The sequence below is a fragment of the Lithobates pipiens genome, unplaced genomic scaffold (assembly GCF_037356315.1).
Source record: "Lithobates pipiens isolate NorthernLeopardFrog02 unplaced genomic scaffold, aLitPip1_a1.2 Scaffold_25, whole genome shotgun sequence".
In the NCBI taxonomy this organism is placed as follows: Eukaryota; Metazoa; Chordata; class Amphibia; order Anura; family Ranidae; genus Lithobates; species Lithobates pipiens.
This window is the reverse complement of record NW_027507787.1, coordinates 94,800,350-94,818,233: the sequence shown is the minus strand read 5'-3', so window position 1 is coordinate 94,818,233 and position 17,884 is coordinate 94,800,350. Positions and strand designations below refer to the sequence as shown.

The following is a 17,884-nucleotide window of genomic DNA, read 5'->3' as shown; positions in this document are numbered from 1 at the left end:
TAGTTTTTTTCCCAGAAGAAGCTGAATATACTTCGACAAAGCACATTCTGTTGAGAATGGGTGTTGGGAGTACCACAGCATAGTTGCTAATATACTGACAATACTGTATGCATTATACCTATTTATCCAGCAGATGGCACTGCAGTGTTATAGTGTGTTATTCCATGCAAATGTGATCACAGGATGTTCTGTCTATGTTCATTGTACGCACTTGTATGCTCCTTGTTCTTGTTTTAGGTTTCTAATGCTGTAAGACATAATCTAACATCCTCCATAAAAGTAAAGCCATTTGCTTGTATCTAAGAAGCTTCCAGCACTTAATTGCAATACTCTGCATAACAGTTTACCCTGTGTTATTAAAGTCTGTTCTGGGGCTGGTTTTACTAAGCGTCTGATAAAGATCTGGGTGGGACAGACTCCCAACTTCATGGACCACAGTTTGATGTGGTCTTAGCTCTCGAGGAGAGTGTGTGGTGTCTCCATGTAGGAGGCAACTAGGAGCATGGCTGCATATAACTGAACTTGGATACAATTGCTTGCTTTATAAAGGACACTTACCTTAAACCAGTGTTTCTGAATTCCAGTCCTCATGGCCCACTAACAGGTCATGTTTTCAGGATTTCCCTCAGATGAAACAGCTGGGGTAATTACTAAGGCAGTGAAACTGATCAAATCACCTGTGCAAAATAATGGAGAGCCTGAAAACATCACCTGTTAGTGGGCCATGAGGACTGGAATTGAGAAACACTGCCTTAAACCAAGGACTTTGATGTACTACGGACACAGTAAGGCCGCGTACACACGCGGGGACTGTTCGCTCAACTTTGTCCGTCAAACAGTTTCAGCGGACAGTCCGCTCAAAATTAGCATGGACGGACTTGCCCACACACGACGAACGAACAGTCCGCTGAAACCGTGCGCGATGACGTGAACGGCACGTACGACGGGACTAGAAAACGACGTCCTATACACTGCAATGCAACCTTCGGCGTGTAAATTCTTTCTGAGCATGCGCGAGACTTAGTTTGACGAACAAGCCTACACACGGGCGCACTGTCCGCTCAAACCAAGTTTCAGCGGACAGTTTTTCGGAATTTCCGAAAAACTTTGTTCGTCAGACTGTCCGCTGAAACTGTCCGCTGAAAGCCCACACACGAGCGGACTGTCCGCCGAAACACTGTTCAGCGGACAAAGTTGAGCGAACAGTCCCCGCGTGTGTACGCGGCCTTAAGGCCCGTACACACGGTCGGACTTTTTGACAACAAACATGCAAATTAGCTGTTTTGGAGCAACATCCGACTGTGTGTACGCTCCATCGGACAAACTTTTTCTGTTTTCATCGGACTTTTGTTGGCTCTGCGAACGGACAAACTTTTTGACAACAGAAGTCCGATGGAGCAAAGTCCGACCGTGTGTATGCAAAAGCATCGGACTTTTGTACAAGGTACAAACACGCATGCTCAGAACCATTGCAAACGATCAGACTACAATACAGAAGTTGACCAAAGGTGGCGCTGGAGTCATTGAACGTCCTCTTTTGAAGTGGCGTCCGTACGTTGTGACGTCACCACGTTCGTGTTTGTTGTCAAAAAGTCCGACCGTGTGTATGCAATACAAACTTGTGGACAACACACTTTGTACAAAAGTCCACGGAAAAGTTTGTACAAGTCCGACCGTGTGTATGGGGCTTTAGGCTCAGTAGAGGAGAAGTTTACTTTCTTATGATTTGTAGCAAGAGGTCTTTGCCTTCTGCTTATGAATATCCTTTGGATTAAATATGACACTTGTGTTAAGCAAACTGAGTTGGTCCCTGCTTTGAGTCTGATCCCCTACAACATATATACAGTATATTATCACATGCACTATACCAGATAGTTCAGTCTGTGACACAGGGGTTGATTTACTAAAGGCAAATAGACTGTGCATTTGCAATGGGCAGTTGCACTCTGCAAGCGCAGTTGCTCCAGAGCTTAGTTAGTGAGCAGAAGCTCTGCTGACTTCCATCATCCAATCATGTGCAAGCAAATATTATATATATATATTTTTCTTGCACATGATTTGGTATTCTTTGCAAAGTGAAGCTTTACCTCATTTACTAAGCTCTGGAACAACTGCACATTGCAAAGTGCACAATATCTTTGCCTTTAGTAAATCAACCCCACAGTGTGTGTGTGTGTGTGTGTGTGTAGTGGTCATCTTGCTGTATCATAGTAGGTGAACCTGTTTATTACAATAGAGTTTATATGCAGCTCCTGTTATTATAGTAAACCCTGTCACTTCTGATCTGGGATTCTATGGTTCATTTTAGCTCAGGACTCAATAACTGCTAGAGCCAGGTTGGGCATCCGATGACCCACAGGTAGTTAGAGGTCCTGTTGCGTGATAAATTAGACACTGCTAAGGACTAAGATGAAGATGAAGCGTAGATAGGCAGATTCTGAGTTCCAGTGTTAGATCACAATTTCTTCTGGTGAAAAGCTACATTACAGGCTGGTCATACATTGATTGGAGGATTTCACCATCATCTCAGATTCTGTTTTCTGATTTTTGACACCAAGGTGGCGCATCCGGATCATCATCAAGGGCCCCTGGAACTGGACTTTGCTGCAACATTACCAGAGGTATCTTTATTGATAACTATATATACCCAGGTATATGTGCACAATTCCAACAGCGGTCCTGTCAGACCGATGCAGGTAACACCTGTTTGTACATTCTACTGTTATTAATCTTTTGTTAAATAAAGCTTGTGTTATTTCTATACTGATGTGCATCTATATATTTATGCTTAAAGTTATATTCTGGCTGCAGTAGTTCATCTGCTCCCAGTTACTTTAATTAGATTACTCATTAATTTCACAGGAAGGGAATCCTCTCTGTTCACAGAGGTCCCATCCTGGGTGGAGGCACTGCCACCTTTTTTTTTAATCAAACCCACTATTCCACTCAGCGGAGATTCTGGTTCTCTTGTTACCTACAGGCTTAGCACAATATCTTGTTTGGAAATGGCCATTTATCCTAACCCATTCCTCAAAAGAGGGTTACAACTGTATCTATGAAGGAGCAAAGTTGTCACTTAAGTACAGGAAATGTACTACAATTGTAGAATACCTCCCACTTTCTTCATCTCCATGACATAGGGGAGGTGTTAGATAGCAAGAAGAGAGAAGGACTGGATAAGGCTGATAACACTGTATAAGACAGCAATGCAAATATAACAAAACACAAGACACCACCAGATTTCTGGCAGGATAAACAGGTAATTTTTTGCAATTATTAAAGAGATATAATAAAGTGTTTTTGATGGCCTGGACAGCCTTGGAGTTTGGCCCCACCCCTTTTCCGTGTCACTGATGTACTGGTGTCCTCACACATACACCAAGGGAGTGGCACTACAGGCTTTGATTAAGTGTCACCGAGCCATGGTGTCACCCAGAACTTTAAGGGCTATTTAGTAGACTATAAGCCATTAAAAAAAATAATTGAAAATAACCATTAGTAACTTCTCATTCCCATAATGGCTAGAGAGTGAATAGTTTAACTGTAGTCCTGTGATGTTTAATAATACCTTCTCTATCATCTCCTAAACCAGTGAAAGAAAACAGATTGGCATAGACCATGTCATTTTTATTATTATTATTAACTGTTCGAAAAATTTGAATAATACCACCTTAAAAAAAAGAAGATGGGTATTTATTTATTTATTTTGTTTTTAGGAATGCTGTCTGCATGGTTTTAATGTACTCACAATGCTTTTGTTCTGTAAACTAAAATAATTTATTCAGAAATTATTCTATGCAATTAGCATATTATCACTACATAGTGACTGTAATGGTCATGCGTACTGCATAGCTGTGTGGTCAGTGGCCAATTTGTCATTGTGCAGATCATCTCAGCCATGTTGTCCAGTGAAGGGCACACCACAGTGACCTTGCCCCCACCTTTTCCTTTAAGTTATCCAATACACAAATTGGTGACTGAGGCCAGGACCTTATCAGTCCATTGATCGGACAGAGTTTTCCATTACCTAATCCACAATTTAAGGCTGGAAACCCTAATAAAACTGTCACCCTCTCAATCCAGAGAACCAACAGATCCCTGTCGAAAATAACTCAATCCACATAAATTTCAGACAGTTTAGTATAGTTCTGAAACTTCAGCAAGTTTTATAACTTCCAAAATAAGAATAGCACAGCCATAATATGGACATATTTAGTTTCCTCAGATAATTTGTAACGTTTCAAGTCCAGACACCCCTATGTCAGATCATATGGGGAACTACTGGCACCACTTATTTCTCCCAGGTAAAATAGACATTGGAAACATGCCATGTTTATATTTTTTTAAATCAAATGTCAGGCTGGACCATAATATGGATGCTAGCAGTCTGTAAACAGTAGAGAAGCAGAGATATGAATATTTATCCCAAGCTGTATCTGGCACATGGTCATGAATGTAAAGACCTCCCAGCAACCAACCCCTAGAGAAGATGACCAGACAATTGGCCAAAAGCATCTGTCCACACCCCTTTGATCCCAAAGAAAAGGAAGATGCCAGGACAGTTAGGGAGTTCTCCTTTACCATCAAATAAAGAGCATCTGTCAAGTTTGAGAACCGACCACACCTGGCTCATCGACCTAAGCACATTGCAAGTATACTTCCTCGTTAATTCTACCTTCTTTTTTTGTTGCTGAATTCTCTTTTTTATGTTTTTTCTGTAAATATTTTATTTGCACCTATTTTGACCTTCATTATGAAAACTTTATTCTGAAAACTGTTAACCTTGTCCCTAAGCTCTTAACCTCCCTGGCGGTATGATTCAGTCTGGTTTTTTTTTTTTTTCAAATATAATCTTTATTTATTTAACTCCAGAAGGGGTGGTGCCCCATGATACATACAGGAAAACATACAGAGCTATGACTACAAATATCAGTATGACAACAAATATAACAGAGCAGTGTACAAGTCATGAGAGAACAATCAAATAAACGATCGGTCACTGCTCAGATCAAAAGCAACAGCAACCTACGTCATAGCTCAGGTAGAAGATTTTGAAATGGGGGTCGACCCCTGCGCCCCCCATGCACAGTGTGAGGGGGGGCATCCAGGGCTGTCAAAGAGAAGGAGTGAAGGGAAAAGGGATGACAAGAGGAAAGAGGGAGAGGGAGAAGAAGAATCAAGAAAGAAAGAGAAGAAAAGAAAAAAAAAAAGAGGAAAAAGGGGGGGGGGTGAGAAAATAGAGAAGGCGGGCTAGGGAGAGTCAAGCGGATGTGCGTGGACATGGCGGTGGCCTGAGATACCAACCCTGCAGGGATGATGTGGTAGGGTCAGGTCATCAACAGACGCTGACCTTCGTCTGAAAATATAAACATACACCATATATCCCAGGTCTTCTTAAAGACCTCCTGTTTATGTTGGGCCGTGAGGATTAAATCTTCTAGTTTGCGTACTTCTTCCACTTTCCGCAGCCAATGTGCCACAGTCGGGGGAGAACGCTGTTTCCAGTGAAGAGGAATACATGCTTTAGCTGCATTGAGGAGGTGGCAGATCAGTGATCTCCTGTATCTTTTAACGGGGGTTATAGAATGATGAAGCAGAAAAAAGGCCGCCTCTTCCGGGACAGCATGCTCCGTAAATTTCTGGGTGATGCGGCGAAGATTCAGTCTGGTTTTAGGTGCTGAAAGCGGTACAATTATTTTGCATGGAAATTTGGCGTCTTATATTGTAGTGCTGTAATTCTTAGGAATAACTCTCTTAAATATGTTCAAACCAGAGTCTAGCAGACATCCCGGGTATGATAAAGTTTATAATAAATAATAATAATAAAAATTATTCAATAATGTAATCAAATCCTAAAACACTGAAAAAGGGACACTTTTTGGTTGCTATGGACAATCTCCAAATTTCAGGCAGAAAAAACAGTATTTATAATATAAAAGTGCCTGCAGGGCATTGCACAGACCACTAGGGACAAAGGGGGTGTGTATTTTTTAATACAGTACTGTAATCTGTAAGATTACAGTACTGTGTGTGTTTTGCGTTTTTTAACTTTTTTGAATTTGCCGCCGTTCTCCGCTCCCGTGCGCCGTAACGTCGCAGGGAATGGAGCTTGGCGGCATTCGGCACTGTGAATTGAGCGGAGGACAACTTGATCACACAGCACTGAGGACATCGCTGGATCCAGGGGACAAGGTAAGTAACTCTCCCTGTGTCCACCCCTGCATCCAGCGATGCAATCCAGAGTCTGGCTCAGGGTTACCGCTCCTGTTAGTAAAATCCCAACCCGAGCCAGACTCGGGATTACCGCTAGGGGGGTTAATGCAAAATAAACAACAACCTGTCTCTTGAAGAGTGCTACTGTATAGGATAAATCCTCTGAACGTCCCTGTCTGTGGTGACAGTGTGTGTTACAGACGATTATTCGAAAATCATAATTGGTATTGCTAAAACTACGAGTTTCCTCCTGCTCGATCCAAAAGAGGGGGTGCTGGCAGTTAAAGGGTTAATTTCTTAATTAGCCCAGTGAAAATCGCTCTCAGGCTGCTGGCACTTACATTGTGGTCCCGTACACTGTCAGGAGTTAGTGAGGAGGGCAGGGATCTGATACCCGCGTTTGTCACAGTGACTAAAGCAGGTATACACTGAAAAACATGATTGGGGCTTTTCTTGGTTGGGTGGTCTTTCTTCTGAGATACTCTGAACTGGCTTTTGGTGATATTTTCTGAGGCTTCCTTAGGCAAGATCTTCTGAGATATCCTAATGCCCTGTACACACGACCAGTTTTCTCGTCGGAATAGACTCTGAAGGTTTTTCTGATGGAGTTCCGACGCAATTCCACTGAAACTGTCTTGCGTACACACGATCACACCAAAGTCAGACCATCAAGAATGCGGTGACATACAAAAGGAACGACAGGACTAGAAAAGGGAAGTTCAATAACCAGTAGCCAATAGCTTCCGTCTCGTATTTGCTTCAGAGCATGCGTCGTTTTTGGTCCGTAGGAAAAGCGGACAGAAGAGCGGTTTCCCTGATAGGAATTGGTTCCGTTGGAAATATTTAGAACATGTTCTCTTTTTAGGTCTGTCAGAACTTTCTAAACAAAAATCCGATGGGGCATACACATGATCGGAATATACGATGAAAAGCTTCCTTCTGACTTTTTCTGTCTGACATTCCGCTCGTGTGTACACAGCATTAGATCTGTTTATATGGCACATTTTGAACTTCCATGCTGTTATTTATTAGGTTTGTGAATTAGACGTTTACCCTACTATGGCAAGAGGACCTTCTTATTTAGCCCTTCTGATTTCCTAAGAACAGACATTCTAATCCAAGCCTATAGGTTTCTTGGGAAGAAAGCCAAACTCTTTGAATCACTTAAAATTGAATCCCAGGCAAACAGATTAAAATTCAACCTAAGGAATTAGACAAAATCTACCCTTGCAATGTCCTCCCCCCAACACACACGTACACACCGCAAGAGTAAAATACTCACTGGGGTTGATTTTCTAAAACTGGAGAGTGCAAAATCTGGTGCAGCTGTGCATAGAAATCAGCTTAATTTACCAAGCTGAAGTTAGAAGCTGATTGGCTACCGTGCACAGCTACACTAGATTTTGTACTCTCCAGTTGTAGTAAATCAACCCAATTAGGTCTAGGGAGTAGAGCAGGGGTCTCAAACTGGCGGCCCTCCAGCTGTTGCTAAACTACAAGTCCCATGATGCATTGCAAGGCTGACATTTATAAGCATGGCTCCCACAGGCAGAGGCATGATGGGACTTGTAGTTTTGCAACAGCTGGAGGGCCGCTAGTTTGAGACCCCTGGAGTAGAGGAGTAGAGGAACAGGCAGTACTACTTTCCCTGACTTCCTTACTCTGATGTCGTCCTCTTCTCCCCAAATCTCTGGGCTGTGGGCAGTTCCTTGGTGTCATCATGCACAATTCAGGGTTATTAACAGTTATTGCAGATTCCCTTTCACTTACCGGTCTCCCCACCCTCACCTTGTAACTGGAGTTGAGAAGAAGGAGCATGCTGATGAACTTATCACTCACTTTGCTTTTGTCTCCTATCAGCATACCCCTTCCTTGCCATGCAACATACCTGACTGGCTATTTGTGCCACTAATCCCTCTCTCTGTCTGAGCTCTGCAGCACAGGTTACAACGGTCTGATACCAAGTCAATTTCAAGTACATACACTACTTTCATTAAAAAAATATACTTTTCATGATGTATTAATGATTGCAGAGCTGCATTAATTTGAGACTGTTATATATGCTGGGCGTTCAGCGTTAAAGTGATTGTAAATAATCACCTTGTAAAACAACCCATTCAGTTTAAAAGAGAAATGAAGGCAAAACATTTTTGTATAGATATAGAAAAACATTATAAATATTTTTTTTCCCTTTTTTTTATAAGTGATCTCATATCCTCTGTTCTCAGCTGCATAAGAGCTTGGGGAGGAGAAGCAGCAGCACACTGAGCTTCCCAGTGAATGGCCATGCAGCAGGGGCGTCTCAGGACAAGTCTGATCATAGAAGGAGAGCACACTGAGTTCCCAGCACAGCTAGAGAACTGACCACGATGTGCTCTCCTGCTTAATGTGATCAGTTTTTATTAGGAATGCAAAGGGACTGGCAGGAACACCGGGGATTTCACACAAAGGAAGCAATACAAAGTGTGTTGCTATGGCCAATTTTGTATATTGTCTTGATAGCCCTTCCCCCTCCATTGATATGTAAATAAACCAGATGGATAGGTTTTGGAGCTGAACAAAGGAAGTTGGTGTGTGCAGGAAATGGGTGGGAGGAGCATGGAGAGAGTTTGCAAGAAACTTGTGTTCGGACAACAGATGGTTGTTGGGAGGACAAAGAGGAAACATGGCTGCTGGAAGCTGGAGAACTTTGTGAGTTGGACTGACCAAAGGACCATGGAGGACATCTTGACCCCCTAAGTTGAGTAATTGTTTGGTTTACTTAAAGTGTACATGTTTATATGTGTAGGCATATATTTTGTAAGCTATAAGCTGTGTTGTATTGTTCATCCTACAGTTTGTATGTGCAGATTTTTCCCTGTTTAGTAAAGCATTGATACACGTCAGAAGTCTAAGCTTCCTTGGTTTTACCACAAGAACTTAAAGAGGAAGTAAACCCTGATGAGTTTACTTCCTCTTTTTTTCCCTGCAAAGGTAAAGCATAATGGACTACTATGCATCGCATTAGTAGCCCATTATGTGTCACTTACCTGACACAGGAGCCAGCGAAGTCGCGCTGTCCCCTGTAGTCCGCCGCATCCATGTGGCTTGTGGCGTCTCGCAGCTCCGCTGCTGTCATTCAGCGAAGCCGCGATGACGTCACTCCCACGCATGCGCACGGGAGTCGACAAATGCGGCAGCTCCATTTTTGGAACTGCCGCGTTCAGTGCGCCTGCGCGCCGCTGTCTACGGCGCATGCGCCGTAGACAGCGGTGCCTGTCTTCAGGCAAATATCTCCTAAACCGTATAGGTTTAGGAGATATTGCTTGGACCTACAGGTAAGCCTTAATCTAGGCTTACCTGTAGGTCAAAGTGGTTTGTAAGGGTTTACAACCACTTTATTAGATGGAAAGCATTACAAAAGAGAACAGGATACTTTCCATACACGTACATAATACAGCAGGCACCTATCAGGAATATGAAGTGTTGGAGCAACAAACCCTTAGAGTAAGGTTTTCTGAAGCCAGCAGGAGTATTTCCACATTTCCACATATTTCCACACAGTCTTAAGCCTCGTACACACGACCGAAGTTTCCGACAACAAAACTGTGGAATTTTGTCCGAAGGTTGTTGGCTCAAACTTGTCTTGCATACACACAGTCATACAAATGTTGACCAACAATTAGCGCCACCCTTTGGGCTCCTTCTGCTAATTTCGTGTTAGTAGAAGTTTGGTAAGTGTTGATTCATGCTTTTTAGTTTGCGCTTTTCATTTCATGCTTTTCAGTTTGTTTCTGAACAGCCATTCGTCAACCAACCATGTTGCGGAATCAGAGGAGATAACGTGTTATTTATTATTGGCCTTGGCATTATTACTTTGAAATTTTTTTTTTGGGTTGAATAATGATTTGATTTGGTATATTTTCTATATTTTTGGATGCATAGAATGCACTTTTTGGTTAAGTTCTATTGGCAGATAGTATGTCCATTTTTCTTTTTTTTCTTTTAATGCACAATAAAAAAATTGTGGAGAATAATACTTGGCTATGTGTTTTACTTCAAATGACAGTTTGGGAGTAGGCAGTTACATTTAAAAAAAAATACAATGTAAAATTGACAAGGGACACCAACATAGTTGTATCTTTGATCTTAAAAACTATAGGATAAAGTGTTGTGGTTACTTGCACAAATAAAAATAAATAAAAAAAAAGCATTAATATTATCTGATATCACTAGAAAAAAAAAGCCTTTGAAAATTTGTTTGCAAGAAATCTATCAGTATCACCAGCAAAGCGGCTTCATTATTATCCCATTAAAGAAGAAGAGAATTGTGCGCTGCATTTGGAGATTTCAGAATTTGCCACGTCACGAATGTTAATTCTCCATTCCGAACGCTAGTTTACAAGACTGACCGCTTCTGCTTCTGAGCATGCGTGTTTGTACTTTGGACTTTTGTCTGATGCACTTGTGTACACACGATCAGAAAGTCAGACAACACACATTTGTTGGCGGAAAAAAAAAGAGAACATGCTAGCCAACATTTGTTGGCGGAAAGTCCGCCAACAAATGTCTGATGGAGCATACACACTGTCGGACTTACCGCCTCACATCCAACATTTCCCCTACGGAAAGTCTGATCATGTATACTTGGCATTAGTCTAATTCCAAAAAATTTCCCAATCATGAATCTATTTTCACGTGTAATTTACTATTAGTGGTTAGTATTCCTTCGTAGAGCTGTCATAAACAGGACTCCCATCATATTTTGACATCTGATGAATTGCTGCTGGGGGTCAGAGGATTGTAATTTGGGTTTTCATTGGCTGTTTGTGGCATTTCACAGGATATAAAATACTTATATTCATTGTTTACAGCAAAGACCTGCAAAATAAGAAATAACAAGATGGTATGATCACTATGCGAATAGCACTAGATTAAACAGACAGTATTAAGTATATGCAGAACCCCTATATAAAACAATGTAGCTACCACAGACCAATTTCATTGTACCTCTATATTTGACCACAGTCTTCAGGGTCATACAGTCTAATGCCGCGTACACACGAGCGGACTGTATGGCCTACTTAGTCCGCCGAAACACATTTCAGCGGACAGTCCGCTCGTGTGTGGGCTTCAGCGGACTTTTTCAGCGTGCAGTCCGGCATACTAAGAATTTCGTTTTTTTCGAAATTCTGTCCGTCGTACTCGCATTTCGGCGGACAATCCGGCCGTGTGTATGCCAGTCCGCCGTACTTTTGAAATGAGCGGACTTTTCCCGCCCGGAGAATAGTCCGCTCATTTCGAGCGGGTATCCAGGTAGGGGGGCCCGCGAAGGAGACGTCGCTGGCCCCGCCGCCTGGTATGGACTTAAAGGGGAACCCCAACGCCGAAAAAAATCGGCGTGGGGGTCCCCCCCCCAAGTCCACAACAGACCCTTGTCCGAGCACGCTACCCGGCCGGCCAGGAAAGTGGGGCGAGCGAGCGCCCCCCCCCCCCTCCTGAGCCGTACCAGGCCGCGTGCCCTCAACATGGGGATGCCTTGGGGAAGGGTGGGCCGCGCGGCCCCCCCACCCCAAAGCACCTTGTCCCCATGTTGATGAGGACAAGGGCCTCTTCCCGACAACCCTGGCCGTTGGTTGTCGGGGTCTGCGGGCGGGGGGCTTATCGGAATCCGGGAGCCCCCTTTAATAAGGGGGCCCCCAGATACCGGCCCCCCACCCTATGTGAATGAGTATGGGGGTACAATGTACCCCTACCCATTCACCTGTAAAATAAAAGTACAAAAAAAAACACAACACACGAGATAAAATACTTTATTGCACAGCTCCGGGGGTCTTCCGTCTTCGGGGGTCTTCTCGCCGGACTCCTCCGCTATCTTCTTGTAGCTCTTTTGCTAGCGGAGGAGTCCGGCTTTCTTCCTCGCCGCCGGCCTCTTCTCCCGACTTCGGGGGTCTTGTCCCCCTCTTCGGTTCTTCTGCCGGGCCACCGCGCCTTCTTATAGCTCTTTTACAGGCGGTGGCCCGGTCTTCTGTCGCCGTCGCCGCCGCCGCCTTCCGTTCTTCTTCTTCTTCTTCTTCTTCTTCTTCAGGAGATGTTGACTCGACGATCTCTCCGGCCACAATGCCAGGGCCGTGCTGCGCTGCCACTTATATAGGGACAAGGGGCGGTGTCACATGGCTTTATGTCACATGAGTTGGTGTCACATGGTGACCCCGCCCCCTTACGATGTCATAGTCCCCATGTGACATCAACCCATGTAACCAACCCATGTGACATCAACCCATGTGACATAAAGCCATGTGACACCGCCCCTTGTCCCTATATAAGTGGCCGCGCAGCGCGGCCCTGGCGAAGAAGAAGAAGAAGAAGAAGAAGAAGAAGAAGAAGACAAGACCCCCGAAGTCGGGAGAAGAGGCCGGCGGCGAGGAAGAAAGCCGGACTCCTCCGCTAGCAAAAGAGCTACAAGAAGATAGCGGAGGAGTCCGGCGAGAAGACCCCTGAAGACGGAAGACCCCCGAAGCTGTGCAATAAAGTATTTTATCTCGTGTGTTGTGTTTTTTTTTGTACTTTTATTTTACAGGTGAATGGGTAGGGGTACATTGTACCACATACTCATTCACATAGGGTGGGGGGCCGGTATCCGGGGGCCCCCTTATTAAAGGGGGCTCCCGGATTCCGATAAGCCCCCCGCCCGCAGACCCCGACAACCAACGGCCAGGGTTGTCGGGAAGAGGCCCTTGTCCTCATCAACATGGGGACAAGGTGCTTTGGGGTGGGGGCCAAGGCACCCCCCATGTTGAGGGCACGCGGCCTGGTACGGCTCAGATGGGGGGGCGCTCGCTCGCCCCCCTTTCCTGGCCGGCCGGATAGCGTGCTCGGACAAGGGTCTGTTGTGGACTTGGGGGGGCCCCCACGCCGATTTTTTTCGGCGTTGGGGTTCCCCTTTAAGTCCATACCAGGCGGCGGGGCCAGCGACGTCTCCTTCGCGGGCCCCGCCTACCTGGAGACGCGCTCGAAATGAGCGGACTTTCCTCCACGTGTGTGGGCGAGTCCGTTCATTTCAAAAGTAGGGCGGATAGTACGGCGGACTTAGTACGCCGTATTAGTCCGCTCAAAAAGTGCCGTGTGTGGGCAAGTAGCCCGTTCGGAAATTCCGACGGACAGTCTGGCGTACTTTTCCGCCAGACTAAGTACGTCATACAGTTTGACCGTGTGTACACGGCATAAGGCTTCATTCACACTTGTGTGACTTGTCATGCAACTTTGGAGATCAATGGTGCATGACAAATCATTCCCCATGTTTTCCAATGATAACCATTCTTATATGAACGACTTCAAGTTTCAGCAACTTCAAAGTAGTTCATGCGCTACTTTGGTCCGACTGTCATGCAACTTGAGGTCCATAGACTTCAATGTTAACCCTCAAAAGTTGCAAGAAAGTCTTACCTGAATGTTATACAATGCCACTTGTAAGAAAGAGTTGTCCATTATCACTGGCCAAGGTCAAAATTGTATCCAAGTTGCACCCATATAAATTTGCACTCCAAAGTGTGAATTGAGCCTTACACACTTTACGTGATAGAAACCTGGATGGAACACATATTTTGCTCTTTGGAAATAGCTTGGTAAAAAGGTAAGATGATCCATTCATATAAATCTGTATCAGTAGCATACATGGTAAGATGAACAGTACTGATCGCGGATATGTAACTTGTCACTTCTAGGGCAAGTTTATTCAAATACTGACTTTCAGAAAGTTTAACCACTTCAATATCCGGACATAGTCATACGACATTCGCAGATGGGATTTTCTATGCTGGGTGGCCATTATATGACGTCCCAAGCTTCCTGTTGGAGTAGGGGCCGCGTCACAGGGGAGCTGATGTGCACGCCTGGCGGCCGCAATGCCTGCTGGGCACCCGCGATCACTCTTGACAGAGCAGGAATTTGGATCTGTGCGTGTCAACACTCCACGTCTTGTCAGGGGAGGAGGCAGATCACGTGTTCCTAGTATATAGGAACACAGATTGGTCTCCTCCCCCAGTCAGTCTCATCCCCCCACAGTTCGAATCACTCCCTAGGTAACACATTTAACCCCTTGATTACCCCCTAGTGTTAACTCCTTCCCTGCCAGTGACATTTATACAGTAATCAATGGCTATTTATAGCGCTATATAAATGTCAGTGGTCCCAAAATGGTGTCAAAAGTGTCGGATCTGCCCTCCGCTATGTCGCAGTCCTAATAAAAAACGCAGATCACTGCCATTACTAGTAAAAAAACATTTTTTTTAAAAATGCCATAAATCAATAACCTATTTTGTAGGCACTATAACATTTGCGCAATCCAATCAATATATGCTTATTGTGTTTTTTTTTTTTTTACCTAAAATATGTGGAAGAATACATATCGGCCTAAACTGGGGAATTTTTTTTTTTTTTTTTAAATTTGGGATATTTATTATAGCAAAGTAAAAAATATTGTTTATTTTTCAAAATGGTCGCACTTTTTGTTTTATAGTGAAAAAATAAAAACCGCAGAGGTGATCAAATACCACCAAAAGAAAGCTCTATGTGTGTGAAAAAAAAAAATATCAAAATTTAATTTGGGTACAGTGTTGAACGACCGCGCAGATGTCATTCAAAATGTTACAGCGCTGAAAGCTAAAAATTGGCCTGGGCAGGAAGAGGGTGAAAGTGCCCGGTATTGAAGTGGTTAAATAGAACATTCTGAGTTCCAGTGGCACTATCAGAAGCTTTGCTACTCTAACAAAAGCTTACTCCTGTGTTGTGCAATGAAGCATTGTATTACCTCTGGTGTGTAATCCTCCTTGGCACTCAATGCTCTTTTGCCGATAACCAGCAGGTAAATGGACATTCCGAGCTGCCCCAGACAAGCAATAAATAGGAATGCCAAAGCTATCCCATGCAGCTGTTAAAAAAATTGTAGACAATGTTAATTGTATGCTGATAATATATCCTTGTACTATAGTAGTATTACCTATACATACTATAGATAATTTAGTAAAAGTGGAGAACCTTCCCATAGTTCCCAACTTTGTTCCTGTCTACCTGGGTGTGCTGTATGTCTCAGCTCCTCCTGTTACATGTTCCACAATATAAAAAAATAAAATGTAGCTAAGATGGTGGGAACCCCAGATAAGGTTTGCAAAGATGGGAACTCAGTACAGACATTTCAACTTTAGAGGAGTCCCCAGGAGATAGAAAAAAAAAAAAAAAATGTATGTGCTTTTGTTTTCCTTGAAAGTGGAGTTACCCTTTAAAGCTTTAGTTACGGTAAAAAAAAAAAAAAAAAAAAAGGCTTTGTTTTCTGTTAAAAAAAATGTTGCAAATAAGTAAGTTTTCTCCTTCACTGATGAGGCAGTACTGATTAGCACTGAAAATGATGAGGCACTTATATGCAGCACTGATAGGTGGCATTGATATGCAGCACTGATGGACACTCATAGGTGGCACTGGTGTGCACTTATAGGCGGCACTGGTGTGCACTTATAGGTGGCACTGATAGACAGCACTGATCAGGAGGCACTGGCAGGCATCACTGATCTCTAGTAGGCACTGACTGGCACTGAATGGTGTTCTCCAGTGTGCATCCTCAATAGGTCTGCACTAATAATCAATGTGCTGATTATCAGTGCAGACCCCCCCCCCCCCCCCCCCCCCCCCCACCAGGAGAGCAGCCACAGACACAGATGTCAAAGGAAAAACCTGACAGGGGTTATAACTCTCTCCAAAAATGAAAGAAAAACGTTTTGCCTTTAGTTACACTTTAAACATTCAATCTGTATGAAGTTTGCTTTGGTATAGTATATCCCTTTTGGACTCAAGCACTAAATGTTAAAGAGTCCCAGGAGGTAAAAGCTATACTTGGCCCTAGAAAAAAAATAAGCATCAGGTTTGCTTTAAACCCCGTCCCCTGTATCCCCATCAACATATACGCAATAATGATATATACTCATATATATAACTTTCCTTCACTCTTCCAACACTCTGTTGAGTTGCTGAAAATATCCATTGCATGGAGGAGCATGTCACCTTTCCTTATTATGACAGCACAGGGGCAGATCCCCCCGAAATAGCACTGACTGATGTGACAACAGTGACATGACATGTCTGAGTCGCACTTCAGGTGCTCTACGGCTGCCGCTGCCTCTGCTGAGTCTCTCTCACATCAGCCGATCAGCGGGGTAGAGAGAGAGAGACTCGATAACAGCAGGAGGAACAGGTGGGTGGAGCCTCTTGCCCTGCACTCATTGCAAATGCCTGGGCCGCCTGTCGTCTAGCAACGAGTGACGTCAGTGAGTCACTTCGGACTCCAGTCTCACTTTCAGAGCCGACGAGACTCACAGTCACTGTATGGAGCGTTGGAGCTGCTGGATAACAGGCCAGGGAGGGAGTGGAGAGAAGTTACTTGCAGTCACATATCCAGTGGCTGGTGTCCACATGAGGCAGCACGCTTGAGGCAGCACTGATAGAGCCGCACTGGTGGTGACTGATGAGGTCGTACTGGGGGAGACTGATGAGGTCGTTACGGGGGGAGACTGATGAGGTCGTTACGGGGGGAGACTGATGAGGTCGTTACGGGGGGAGACTGATGAGGTCGTTACGGGGGGAGACTGATGAGGTCGTTACGGGGGGAGACTGATGAGGTCGTACTGGGGGAGACTGATGAGGTCGTACTGGGGGAGACTGATGAGGTCGTACTGGGGGAGACAGATGAGGCCTCACCGGTGGCGACCCATGAGGCCCGCACCGGTGGCAACCGATGAGGCCCGCACCGGTGGCGACCGATGAGACCCGCACCGGTGGCGACCGATGAGGCCCGCACCGGTGGCGACCGATGAGGCCCGCACCGGTGGCGACCGATGAGGCTGCACTGATGGGCACTGATAAGGCTGCACTGATGGGATCTGATAAGGCTGCGATGATGGGTGGTGATATGCTTCATGTTAATATTGTTAAAGTTGTTAATATTTATTGTTGGATCTTAATTCTGCATAAAAACATTTAACAGTGCAATTTCATGAGATAATTTAAGATTGGACTTAGGGGCGGAGCATGGGTAGGGGTTGGGGGGGGCAAGTGGTGGAGAATAACTCTTAAGGCCTGGCTAGTGGCTAAGGACTTGAAATTTTGAGGCCTGCATTGTACATTCGCAGTCTCAGCCCTCAGGGAGCTTACAAATAGGCACTCAGTACCCGCTTTTAATGTACAAAAAGGAAAAGGTGGAGCCTAAAGAGGAAGGGGTGTGGTTTACAGATGATAGGGCGGGTCTTAAACTGAAATGGGTGTGGCCTTAGCAGGAAGGGATGGGTCATATTTAAGTTAAGGGGTGCACGAGTTTAGTCAGGCCTAGGGCAGCACAAACCTGTAAATACACCACTGCAACCAGCCCTGTGTTCCGCAGTGCAGAATGTTCTAACATTCCCGCTTGCGCCCGCCCCGCTGCACTCTTGCCAAGTCCCTCTTCTTTGGCTCCAGCTAGAGAGCGTGTTTATCTCCCTAGCAGGTCCTGCCAAGACTGAGGACAGGTGGTGGGAGAGGTGGTTGTAAGCAAAGAAGGAGTTGAAGAGACACCAGCGGCGGCTGACTTGGATGGAGGTGAGGGGAGGGGAGGAGATAGGGGAGGAGGGGGTAAGACCAACTCACAGAGGAACAGAAACAGGAAGGACAC

General features: G+C 44.7%; 1 protein-coding gene across 2 annotated transcripts in view; it reads right to left on the bottom strand.

Annotated features, from left to right (window-relative positions):
* Nucleotides 1-10,229: 10,229 nt before the first annotated feature.
* Nucleotides 10,230-17,884, bottom strand: part of LOC143930418 (membrane-spanning 4-domains subfamily A member 8-like) — a 71,543-nt gene continuing 63,888 nt past the window's right edge. For both annotated transcript variants that reach the window (XM_077454724.1, XM_077454725.1), the window contains 2 exons: nt 15,002-15,121; nt 10,230-11,073 (listed from right to left, as the gene is read on the bottom strand). In XM_077454724.1, the coding sequence (XP_077310850.1) occupies nt 10,951-11,073; nt 15,002-15,121 (243 nt within the window). In that variant the 3' untranslated portion in view covers nt 10,230-10,950. The remainder of the gene's footprint in view (nt 11,074-15,001; nt 15,122-17,884) is intronic.